The 11,665-nt window shown below is 37.6% G+C and overlaps 4 protein-coding genes across 5 annotated transcripts; all 4 read right to left on the reverse strand.

The window, feature by feature from the left end:
* Positions 1–628: 628 nt before the first annotated feature.
* On the reverse strand, positions 629–4,105 carry LOC100794962 (tRNA (guanine-N(7)-)-methyltransferase). Of its 2 annotated transcripts, none has more exons than XM_026127224.2 (5): positions 3,121–4,105; positions 2,630–2,714; positions 1,686–1,784; positions 1,089–1,413; positions 629–999 (listed from the first exon to the last, which is right to left on the reverse strand). In XM_026127224.2, exons 1-4 carry the CDS (start codon positions 3,126–3,128, stop codon positions 1,258–1,260), a joined length of 348 nt encoding a protein of 115 aa, XP_025983009.1. In that variant the 5' UTR covers positions 3,129–4,105; the 3' UTR covers positions 629–999; positions 1,089–1,257. The 2 variants fall into 2 exon arrangements, with proteins under 2 accessions (XP_025983009.1, XP_040868794.1); XM_041012860.1 differs by having other exon boundaries at positions 629–1,011.
* Positions 4,106–4,495: 390 nt separating this feature from the next.
* Positions 4,496–5,649, reverse strand: LOC112997681 (phosphoglycerate kinase). The gene is made up of 2 exons (XM_041012861.1): positions 4,874–5,649; positions 4,496–4,766 (listed from the first exon to the last, which is right to left on the reverse strand). The coding sequence occupies exons 1-2, from the start codon at positions 5,297–5,299 to the stop codon at positions 4,710–4,712; spliced, it is 483 nt and encodes a 160-aa protein (XP_040868795.1). The 5' UTR covers positions 5,300–5,649; the 3' UTR covers positions 4,496–4,709.
* A 607-nt stretch (positions 5,650–6,256) lies between these two features.
* LOC106797297 (uncharacterized) lies at positions 6,257–7,156 on the reverse strand. Its single transcript, XM_014771569.1, has one exon. The coding sequence runs from the start codon at positions 7,154–7,156 to the stop codon at positions 6,257–6,259; it is 900 nt and encodes a 299-aa protein (XP_014627055.1).
* Positions 7,157–7,276: 120 nt separating this feature from the next.
* On the reverse strand, positions 7,277–9,931 carry LOC106797298 (uncharacterized). The gene is made up of 2 exons (XM_014771570.2): positions 8,776–9,931; positions 7,277–8,484 (listed from the first exon to the last, which is right to left on the reverse strand). The coding sequence occupies exons 1-2, from the start codon at positions 9,929–9,931 to the stop codon at positions 7,277–7,279; spliced, it is 2,364 nt and encodes a 787-aa protein (XP_014627056.2).
* Between the last annotated feature and the right edge of the window lie 1,734 nt (positions 9,932–11,665).

The following is an 11,665-nucleotide window of genomic DNA, read 5'->3' on the forward strand; positions in this document are numbered from 1 at the left end:
TCGTGCGACCAGACTCAACCAACGACGCGAACGCGAAATTGGTTGTCCATCGATTCAAGAAGCCAAGATTTGAGAAGATTATCTTGCTGCTCGAAGTTTTCATAGGCAGGGTTGACGGAATCGGTTGCTTCATCTTTGGTGAGAAACTGTGAGGGAATCGTGTGATCCCCAACAATGTGTTGTTTCAAGCGGTGACCTTTGATGGTGGATTCGGCAAGCTGCATCCAGGTGAGAAAGTTGTCGTCGGTGAGCATGCAAGAGATAGCGGAAGAGAAGGTTTGGGGAGCGAAAACCATGGAGGCGGAAGCCATGGATGTGGATCGAGTGGCTTAATCTGATACCATGTAAGGAGATTCTAAATATGCATTTGCTTTGATATATCTTGAATTCTTGTATACACAGGAATACACTTTACAGAGAAGACATGATAGCTTTATATAGACCTAGACCTAACTACTCTAACTATAAGGATGAAGTTTGTTATTTGTTACAACAGTCTATAGAAGGTTATTTTCCTCTATCCTTTACAATACTTAGATAATTTATGATTAATTAATAGTGTACAAATGTTTACATTAAAAATGCATAAAATTTCCTAAATTGAAATTTGAATTATCATAACCTTTGTGTAATCGAAAAACGTTGGTTTGAGCATTCCCTTCACAAATTTGTATCTTCTAGACCAAAATAAAATGTACTTGCATGCAATATCATGTCATAATACCATGCATAGACCTTCTCAAAAAAAAAAAATGAATAGAAATTATTATTTTCCAAGCCGCATATAACTACGTTACAAATATACACAATGCTAACTTTGGTCATCTGAGACCCACAGCTTTGATTTCAGTGGTAAGCTTTTAAATGCATCTTTGAAGATACCTTGGAGTTAAGTAATCATATGCAGTGGTGCACATTTTACAATAACGTTAGAAACCCTTATGGAACATTTGACTGTGCTCATCGATAATTCTCCACAGGCTGTAAGGAAGTTCATGCCTGCAATGAAAGCTGAATGAATAATCCATGTCATAAAAGAGAAGATAGATAAAGATAAAGAAATATGTAATGCTCATCATATTACCTACCAGTAAAATACAGCCCCAGCAATGAGAAATCATTAGCTGTGTGATAGATTCTGAAAAGGTAGAAACCCTTTGGAGGGTTGATGTGTTAGCCAGATTTCTGGATTACATCATTAGCAACTCAAACTTCCCTAATGTCAGATGATTATCCGGTACATGGGGGCCCCACGCTCTAAAACATGCCTTTCCCAATCTGATCAAGTCCAAATGGGTTTTCCTCAAGCCACTCACTTTGGCCATGCTCCATATCAAGCTTACCCTTGCCATATGTCAAAAATTGTTCTTTCATTCTTATTGCCACGGCTTCTACATCGGATTGCAGAAAGATCTGGTCAATGTCAATAGTCTAAGTAAGCATCAATAGTAACAAACTCGAAAGTATTCAAAGAATACAAGTGAAGTCATTGCTCAGCACAATAAAGTGTCACTAAAAAGGAAATATAATACTGAAAACAACTATTTTGTTGTACTGTATGGTCCATGGCTTCCACTCAGATGTGATAAGCAATTGTGTTTTATAAGATTAATGGAGGAGACCTGACTATAAAATGCACATTGATAAGCAAGTGTGTTTTATAAGATACTTCAAAGTCTAATTACCTTCCCATTAGGTGCTAGAAGATCCACCACTGCTTCGATTAAAGATCTCTGCAGCATCCTCCATCTATGCTCAGGTTTATTGAAATCAGGGTTTGGACACTGGATAAAAAGAGCCAAAATAGATTAAGGCTAAGCAGTTGATGGAAAAAGAAAGAGAATTACAAATGTGATTACTCATTTTCATTAAATTCAGAGACTCATCTACCACAAGGAATAAGTTTGAAGCCCCTACAACTTTTGTCCTTCCAATAAAAATTTAGTTGTTATAGTGATAGAAAATTAGCTCAGAGGTTAACCAATCATATACGAAGGCCGTGACATCAAATAATGAACAACAGTCTATTAACAGGAAAAGGCAGAACCAGGCAATAAATAATTGTTTCTATAAACTGGCTTTAGCAGTGTTATTAGTAGAATGGTCAGCAGATATAAATACGGGTTCTTTCCCTTTGACTGGACCTTTCTCATCAAACAATGGAATAAAGTTATGTGATGTAGTTACTTTACTATTTTTGCTAGTGATCAATACAACTCAAACATAAGACACTTCAGTCTAATATACAGGGAAGGAATGATCAAAGCTTCCATGAATGCCAATCATGCCAGAAATTTCTTGTGATGGTTGTGAGAAAAATGTGAGTAGTTAACAGCGGCAGCATCACTACAGTAGCTTGCTGTATGCTAATGAGTTAGTTGCGCCAAAGAAATTGCTTATTGGTGATAGTAGTGTGTATAAAAATATCACAAGATGAATGATGCCTCGAAAGGTGGTCGCTAATCACTAGTAGCAAAGTTAGTAGCATGCTGCAAATACATTCATTAGTGCAACGATGGAAGTGGCATCAACAGGGGTGTGTACATGGAAGCATCAATAGCACAGAAAAGACCCACAACAGTCAAAATGTAATGTCATAATTCATAATAAAACAAAATTTAATATTTACCTGTATTGAGACAAGAACTAACTCTCCTGGATAAGAAGAAACAATAGAATGGAATGTTGATGTTGCATTAGTAGCGATACAGTACCTAAAATGGAGAAAACAGGAAACCAAAGCTTAGAAAGTTAAACAAAAGAATAAAATTTCAACTATGAAGGAACTAAAAAATTAGTGACATGATCATAATTGAATGTGTCGATATAATAAGTCCAGAATGTTCTTGTGCCCTTCCTGGATGTTTAACCAAGATAAAATTCCAATTCATTGAATCCCATAAAAAACAAAGATGCTGCATCTATTTGTACCATGAAAGCAACACAAATACCCATTCTTTATGCCAAATTAATGAATAGAATCCAGACAGCACAAAACAAGCTGAAAAGGATGTTTAACAGGTAAAAGGAAAATAATAAATAAAGAAGCATAGTAATATGGTATGCCAAAAAATAAATAGTCAGGGTAGAAGGGAGGGGAGGATATAACAAGTATGGAACCTTTTCATTGATCTCCAAACCAAGGAAGTTTAGATCTTGCTCCCTTCTAGCCATTTCAAGAAGAAAAAGCCCATTGCCTGTAATTTAGAGCACATATGTCACGAGAAAAACAGTAACCGAAGTTCTATATATTTTATTCTACTGAGTCCCTTGCTCCCTCTTCTTCTATTACAGAATTTAGGAATGTTACACAACAATTTTATGGTTAAAAGAAAATATATGTAATGAGAATATGTTCGCATCAACTGTTAATATATTTTATAGTGCTTGAGAACTAACAAATATGTTTCTAGTTACAAAAAATTTATTAGATGCACACACGCATGCATAGTCACAGTCACAGTGAAAATTAATTTAAAAAGAAAATATACCACTTCCTATATCAACAACCAGAGATTGAGCTGGGTCAGAGTAAATTCTGTTCCAGTTGATTTCAAAAGGGTATCCCAGCAAAATGTAACTACCATAAGCAATAACAATATCATTGATGAAGAATTTTTCTCACTTTAAGTTGCTTAGAGCAAGATCAGATTCATCAGCATGATTAAAATGAAAAATACTAGAATAAACTATTTACAGCAACAGCAAAAAAAACAGAGAAATTCCCATAACACCAGGCAGCTTTCTTCCTTTGAGAAATTCCCATACAACTGAAGCATTCTCAACTATATTTATTAAGGACAGTGAACTTTTTTCCTGTCTCACCAGTTTGCTTGCCATAGTCCCAACAACTGCTATTTCACAGTTGTTCTGGCTTAGTTGTTCAAGTATTCTTGTCAATTTAGATGCCTCATTGGTGTATTTACTTGAATCAGCAAATTTCACAGGACCAATCCAAATTATTTTCTGTAATGGATTCAAAGAAAAATGTTATGAGGTGCCCTTGTTACATTTCAAAATGGATGGACAATCCATTTTCTTAAAATGAAAAAAAAAATGTTATCCATTACCAATATCTAGAGCCATCGTATGATATGATTACATGTGCAAATTTTAACTAAAATTAGCAGAGGATATGATGCTGGCATGAAATACCCATCTTAAAAGATTCCCCTAGAACACAAATGATAAATCAACCTTGTTGATAGTTATCTGAAGATACTTCAATACATATTTAGAAAATAAACCAACTGAAGCTTATGCTTGATGTCTAGGTATCAATAAATTGCTATTGTACCTTACAATTTGCAAGCATAGAACAAATTTCATCCAATGAGACAGGTCCAAGGTCAACAGGCACCTAACCTAGATCAAAATCAAATTTGGATTAACTTTATTTACTAAATGAAGAGATAATGTCTGATTGAATATCTAAGTAACACAAGCCCATAATCAATTTGAAGAAAACTCACCATCCAAAATTCCATGAGAAGGAAATACTTGCAATTGCTTTGGATCACATTTTTTTCTGCACCAAAAATCTTTTGGATACAGAATCTGCATGTTTCTATCTCGAGTAAGTCGCACTGTATCTAGAGCTTCATTAAATGCCTTATGGTCCACTAAATTACGAGGAACAGATACTCCTAATGCATGCATTACTTGAAATGGCATCATTCCCACAAATACAAACCATTGACATCTGGAAGCTAAAAACTGAAAGGAAGCTGCTTTATCATAGAGATTACCACCTCCAATCTGGATTGCTGGAGAAACAAACAGTGAACAAATTTTTCAATAAAAGAACTTGAGGCTTTCTTGAATGGAAAAGTTATTTATTATATCTAATGCTATAGTAGCAGAGTAGACATACAATTGCTACATATGGCTTCCTGCTTGCCTCTGCAAGATTCTTCAGTAGACAAAGCCTCTCCTCAAAGTAAAAACCAGCGATACAGGCATACCAGAAACGGGTGACACCAACAGTAGATGCTAGAACTTTATGAGAGTTGGAGAAGGAGTAATTGACAAAGATGTCAACTCCTGACGATAATACTCTAGCAAACTCCACACAGTTAGCAACTTCCTCTTTGATATTAGAAAGATTCTCAAGAAGATGGATATTCTCTTTCTCAAGGCCATTCATCTTTGATAGCTTGTTAAAAGAAATTCCATGCAGTGGAACAACTTGTATTTGAAGAACTTCTGACAAGAAATCTATAGCATAGAGATTATCAATCATCCAACATGGAAGCTTCCTCACATAAAAGAAGTCATTTGTTAATTTCATTGCGCACATTGATTGCAGTTTTGATTTAAATAAATTTCTTCTGTCTTTTCTCCCCTTAAATAAACTAGAATTGCTGTAAACAGCTCATATAATGGCATAATAGCCAAACTTCGCCATGGCAACTGGAAACTGAAAACAAGGATTTACAAAAAGGCTTTAAGAAAGTACCTGCAACTGACTCTGAAGTTCTAGATTATTCATATTCCAATCACTCACCAAGATGACCTTTGCTCCAGCTTTGGGTAAATATTTAATCGTATATACTACATTAGAAACTGATTGGTTCTTCTCATCACACTCTCGCTTGAGCAATATGTTAGAATCAAATCTGACCATGACAACTTTTCCAAAAAGTTCCTCCCTAGAGGAATACCAATCAACTCTCCACCATTACTAAAGTAAATCTAACAGTAAAAGCATAAAATTTAGAACCAAAACAAAATAAACAACCAATAGCACCTTTCATGATAGAATATGACAATCAAGCTTAGTCCACATCGACAGTCTTTGACATTACATATATTCTAATTGGTTATAATATATGATATCAATATGATTTTATGTCATTGGGCTTTTTTATTTTCAGAATTGAGACAAAAATTATGAAAATCATACCACAGAATGAAAGGAAAAACATGAGATCCAAACAACCAAAATATATTTAGTTCTACACTAATGCCAATATTGCCAATAACCATTAAGCATATTTTTTATGCATATAATATCAATCTTGGGCATACACCAACAGCCCGAGCTTTTAGAATATTTAGTCCTTGTGGTATCAAAACCTTTGTAAGTTTTTTTTTTTGAACTGCAAAGATAATATATATATATTAATCAAATAATAGTACCAGGGGTACTACATGATAAGAAGGAGCTAAAGTCTCCAGGAACATGAGTTCAAAAATACAAAACACAAATGCCCTACAAGAATCCCCCAAAACCCTTAGCCCAGCAGACCACAAACTAAATAAATGCCATAGGCATGGTTGAGGACCATTGATGAAAGGGGGCATTGAAGTCCTTTTCCCACCCCCTCAGCCAGGACCAAGTAAGAAAGTTAGTGTTATCCACTAGCTTAGAAATCTGGAAAGGCTGATTATGAAAGATGACATCATTACGGAGCTTCCATATGGACGTTGTAGCTGCTATCCACCAAATTTTCCTTCTTGTATTCGAAGCCTTCGAACCTGCTATGGAATATTGCTGAAGGAAGTGCTCCATGGGCCTGCAGTGAAGAGCTCTATCCTTCTTAACCCAGGTGTTAAATTCCCACCACAAAGGCATAACTTTGTGACAAGAGAAAAACAAGTGGGAAGCAGATTCAAAGCTGCTTTGACAGAAGGGGCATAAGTCATTGACCAGATCAACATTTCTCCTGGATAGGTTCTCCTTAGTAGGAAGCCTATCCCACAGCAATCTCCACGCAAAGGTTAAGGCTCTAGGAGGAATTTTAGTATCCCACAGCTGGCAGAAACCAAGTTGATGATCTGCAGGAGACAGCTCAACTTTAATGCAAAGATAAGCAGATTTAGAAGAGAATATCCCATTAGAAGCAGCTCCCCACACCCAGCTATCCTTTGACAAAACATTTAAGTTGATGACAGCAGTCTGATCAAGAAAATCTGAGGCTATCCCCATTTCATTGTCAAACAGATTGCGCCTCCAAGAGAATTTCCATTCCCACCTCGATTCACAGAAAGAGCCCATCTCTGCTACAGTATGATGTTTTTGCAAGGAGATACGATATAGCTCTGGATATTTATCTTTAAGAGTTATCCTCCCATCCATCCAATAGTCCTCCCAGAACAAACTTTGGTCACCTCTTTCCAGCCTCCAAATAAACTGCTTAGATACCTCAACCATACACCCATGCTGATTAATGGATCTCAAGTCAGACCACCAATGAGAGAAATTAGGCTTTGGTGGCCCCCCTTCCAAGCCTCTCCAGCCTCTGTATTTAGAAATCAGGATACGGCTCCATAGCTAGTCACTTTGCTGGAACATCAACCATTTCCATTTAATTAAAAGAGCATTGTTGAGGGCCTTGATATCTTTAATACCCAAACCTCCCCTTTCTCTAGATGAACAAACATGGCTCCAAGCTATCCAAGCAATCTTCTTTCCTTCAGAATTTCCACCCCACAAAAAGTGTCTTTGAATAGCATTTAATCTATTAATGACTGTTGAGGGAGCCCTGTAAAAAGACAAGTAAAACAAGGGAAGTGCTGTTAAAACAACATTGATAAGGGTGATTCTTCCAGCCATAGAGATGTTCCTTTGATTCCACTTGTTCAACCTAGCCTCAAACCTTCTAATGATAGGCTCCCACACCATCTTTCTTCTCGGATTAATGCCTATAGGCAACCCTAAGTAGCAGAAGGGGAATTGAAGCATGTCACAATTAAGATAATCAGCAGCAGAACAATACCATTCTTCAGATTGGCCAATTGCCCCAAAGTGGCTCTTGGCAAAGTTAATTCTCAAGCCTGAAACCATCTCATAGCTTCTAAGAATGGCCTTCACAGCTTTGACATTATCCATAGAAGCTTCTCCAAAAAAGATAGTATCATCAACAAATTGGAGGATGTTCACTGGGATCTTATGCTTCCCTACCAAGAAACTTTGAAAGCAGTTTTTGATTATAGCTTCCCTCATCATTCCTGTCAAGCCTTCAGCCACCAAGACAAACAATAAGGGGGCTAAAGGGTCCCCTTGTCTCAAGCCTCTTTGAGACTTAAATTCAGATGTAGAGCTTCCATTCACAAGAATAGATATAGAGGATGATGTGAGGCACCCCTTAATCCAACCAATCCATCTATCATGGAACCCCATTCTTCCCATCATATAAAACAGAAATTGCCAAGACACCGAGTCGTAAGCTTTTTCAAAGTCAACTTTAAACGCCATGCAAGGCCTCTTAGACCTCCTAGCCTCCTCAACCACCTCATTGGCAATTAAAACACCATGGAGCAGCTGTCTACCCTTCACAAAGGTTGTTTGCCTTTCATCAACGAGGTGGTTCATGACCTTGCTGAGCCTATTAGCCAATATCTTAGTAATGATTTTGTAGACACATCCAATGAGGGAGATGGGTCTGAAATCATTAATGGATTGAGGGTCCTTAATCTTAGGGATAAGAGCAATGAAAGAAGAGTTGAGACCCTTGGGGAAGGAAGCATTCACATGGAATTCTGCTATAAATCATAGGAATTCAGGCTTCAATTCCTTCCAAAAATGCTTAATAAATCTGAAATTAAAGCCATCTGGCCCTGGGCTTTTGTCATTGCCACAAGCCCACACAACACACCTTATCTCTTCCTCTTTAAAAGGTTCAATCATAATATCTCTCTGAGTAGAAGTCAGACTTTTAAAAGCAACCTCATCTAGATTAGGTCTGCTCAAGTGAGACTCATTGAACCTGTTCTGAAAATGATGAAGGATTTCAGCCTTTATAGTGTTAGGATTTTCCACCTAGGTGTCACCAATCTGCATTCCCCTCAAAGCATTTCTCCTCCTCCTGAAATTAATAACTCTATGAAAATAGGATGTGTTGTTGTCCCCCTCTTTGATCCATCTGCATCTTGATTTCTGCCTCACAATAGACTCCTGCATAGTAGCTTTTCCCCAAAGGTCAGCTTGGGTTTTCTTGAGCTCCTGGACTTGTTGTTCAGAAGGTTGAGCTGGTATAGAATTCTCCAAGTCATTTAGTTTCTGTTGAAGCTGTTTGACTTTGCTGCACAGGTCTCCTATGTTGTCTTTACTCCAGATTTTTAGCCTCTGTTTAAGATGCTGAAGCTTGCATTTTAAAGCATAACCACCCCACCCCATAGGCTGATAATCTAACCAACAGTCCCTCACTACCTTCTGAAATTGCTTGTTCATTAACCATCCATCATAAACCTTAAAAGGTTTAGGGCCCCAATCAATGCATTTAGAGTGCATGATAATAGAACAATAGTCAGAGTAATTCCTCTCAAGGTTAAATTGGGAGCTATCAGGCCATCTGGACAACCAGCCATTAGAAACACACACTCTGTCCAGTTTGCTTTTGCAGGAGCCATTAGGCCTAACCCAAGTAAAGGGTTTACCCACACAAGGAATATCATCAACCTCCATTTCATGAAGCCAATCATTGAATTCAGATATTAAGCCATTATCTGAATTGCTGCGGTTACTTCCCAATCTTTCAGAGGGATTCCTAACACAATTGAAATCCCCTACCAGACACCAACAATCATCCTGAATTTGAGATTTCCTTTTACTCAAGCTCTGCCACAGCTGTCTTTTACCTTCAATATCACAAGAAGCATAGATATTGACTACAACCACTCTCTGCATCTCAGCCAACCAAGTCCCACCCAACATAATAAATCTCTTTTCAGTGATTCTGAAATCAACCTGAAAGTTGTTATTATCCCAAATACACAGCAGCCCCCCAGCAGTGTTCTCACCAGGTTGCCATTCCCATGCAACATCTGAGTGGCCCCACAAAACCTGACAATCTTCCTTAGAAAGAGAATCCCTTTTTGTTTCTTGCAAACACAGAACATCCACTTGATGCTTCCCAACCAGTTTCCTAATAGATGCCCATTTAATGCCTCTACCCAACCCTCTAATATTGTAGGAAAGAATATTCATCTATGAGTTTTCCTCTCTCCCAACTCCATAGCTTCATTTCTGTCCCTGGCCTCCATGTCTGCAAAGCTTTGAATAAAATCAGAATGACCTTTGTCTACTTCCAAGCCCATATGTGTCCCCAATTCCCATAATTGCTTGGCCTCTTCCAACAAATGATTATTGCAAACAATTTTACTTTTTAATTTTCCTTTTGCTTCTAATTGATTGTGGGTTTTACTTTGATTTTGAATAACAGGTGTGATGGCCATATTTTTGACTCTTTCTAGCCCTTGAGTTTCTTCTGCCACGGGTTCAAGCTGGGGGGCTTTGTAGTGAGACACTCTTTGTCTTCTGTAGACTTTGGAGTATTTTTCAGGCTTTTCATTAGGGGATTGGGCTACATAAGTGTAGCCATCCTTATTACTCTCTTCATTTTTCCATAGTGGGCCCGATCTATCACTTGGCCCAATGCCTGATTGGGTCTGATGGGGGTGCAAATGGGTGTGGGGTTCCATTAGCAGAGTGTCTTCCACGTGTACCTCATAAGGGGGCTGATCTCCAAAAGCTTTTACTCCACCGTTCAAATTGTTGCCTTGAGAGTGATTCCCCCCTTCTTTCGAGAATCAGCTTGAGAGCTGTGCTCAATTGCCTCTTTAGGTAGGGCAGTCCCTGCTTTTGTAAGTGATCAGGACTTACGAATTCATTCCTTGTAAGTTGTAACCATTGCTCTTTATACTTAAAGTGAGTTTCAACACAGGGTATGATAGGCTGTGTTTTGATTGTGCTTCTAGTCCAAACACCAAAGTCCAAACAAAGGACTTTCACACAGGGGGTCATGTTAGATATTCATCTAATGGCTTAAGCTTTGAGCAATTTTTAGTCCATGCCAGAGTATCAAAGATGTAATTCCAATGCAAGGCATCATGGGCTTGTGTTTATACGTTTAGAACAGTTGGTAAGAAGAGAAATAATACATCTGAGTGACAAAAGGAAACCTAAAGTTGCTCAGAAACACAACAAAGCTCTCCAATTTCTTTCATATCATTCACAGAAATCCAACAACTATGATTAGAGGGACCAAAGAGAAGACATAATAATGCCCATTAGCCAGTGCTTCCAGAAGTTATGCATTTGCTTTCTCTCTTTTTTTCTAACTTTCAACCTCTCTCCCTCTCATCCCCTTCCCATGTAGTTATATCAATTATCAAAATGAAGAAAATACTGCCATTCCACTAAAAGCATATTTATTGTATTAAACTTCAAAACATTTGATCAAGTACAAACATTTATTATAACAAACTGAATCCTAGAATGGTGTGAAATATCAGATTCATAACAATTTTTTGTGGCACAAAAGGGACCCAGAAACTAAAAAGTATATTACCAAATGGTTAACTGAGTTTGCAACATGATTTGCTAACTCCCCACTACCTGTCAAAAATAACATAAAATAAAACATATAATGAAAAACAGAGAACAAATTTGAAACAAATAAATAAACAAATCCTTAAGTAAAACAACCTTGCAAAGCCAGTGGGGCAGCATTATACTTATGAAACTTGCCAAATTTTCCAGTATGAGGACATGTTTTCTGCTTAACCAACTTGGGGAAGTCATTGGAACATAATTTGTTTAAGAAAACAGTTCCATGGAGAAGATTCACAAGGTGACCTAATGAGAATCCCAAAGCTGCCCAAATACAGGGATCTATGACCAGGAGTAGGACCAAACAGTTAGAAGATACCCTCCAGCAAA

The sequence above is a fragment of the Glycine max genome, chromosome 19, assembly GCF_000004515.6.
Source record: "Glycine max cultivar Williams 82 chromosome 19, Glycine_max_v4.0, whole genome shotgun sequence".
Lineage (NCBI taxonomy): Eukaryota > Viridiplantae > Streptophyta > Magnoliopsida > Fabales > Fabaceae > Glycine > Glycine max.

Excerpts from the sequence above, each read along its gene's own strand:
- LOC100794962 (XM_026127224.2), bottom strand. Across the intron at positions 1,785-2,629 it reads TAGTTCTTGTCTCAATACAG|TGTCCAAACCCTGATTTCAA; the intron begins GTAAATATTAAA and ends CTTTTTATCCAG. Across the intron at positions 1,414-1,685 it reads TTCTAGCACCTAATGGGAAG|ATCTTTCTGCAATCCGATGT; the intron begins GTAATTAGACTT and ends GACATTGACCAG.
- LOC112997681 (XM_041012861.1), bottom strand. The coding sequence starts at position 5,299 with ATGTGCGCAATGAAATTAACAAATGACTTCTTTTATGTGAGGAAGCTT. Across the intron at positions 4,767-4,873 it reads GGAAGCCATATGTAGCAATT|CAATCCAGATTGGAGGTGGT; the intron begins GTATGTCTACTC and ends TTGTTTCTCCAG.
- LOC106797297 (XM_014771569.1), bottom strand. The coding sequence starts at position 7,156 with ATGGTTGAGGTATCTAAGCAGTTTATTTGGAGGCTGGAAAGAGGTGAC.
- LOC106797298 (XM_014771570.2), bottom strand. The coding sequence starts at position 9,931 with ATGAATATTCTTTCCTACAATATTAGAGGGTTGGGTAGAGGCATTAAA. Across the intron at positions 8,485-8,775 it reads TTTGAGGGGAATGCAGATTG|AATTCCATGTGAATGCTTCC; the intron begins GTGACACCTAGG and ends GATTTATAGCAG.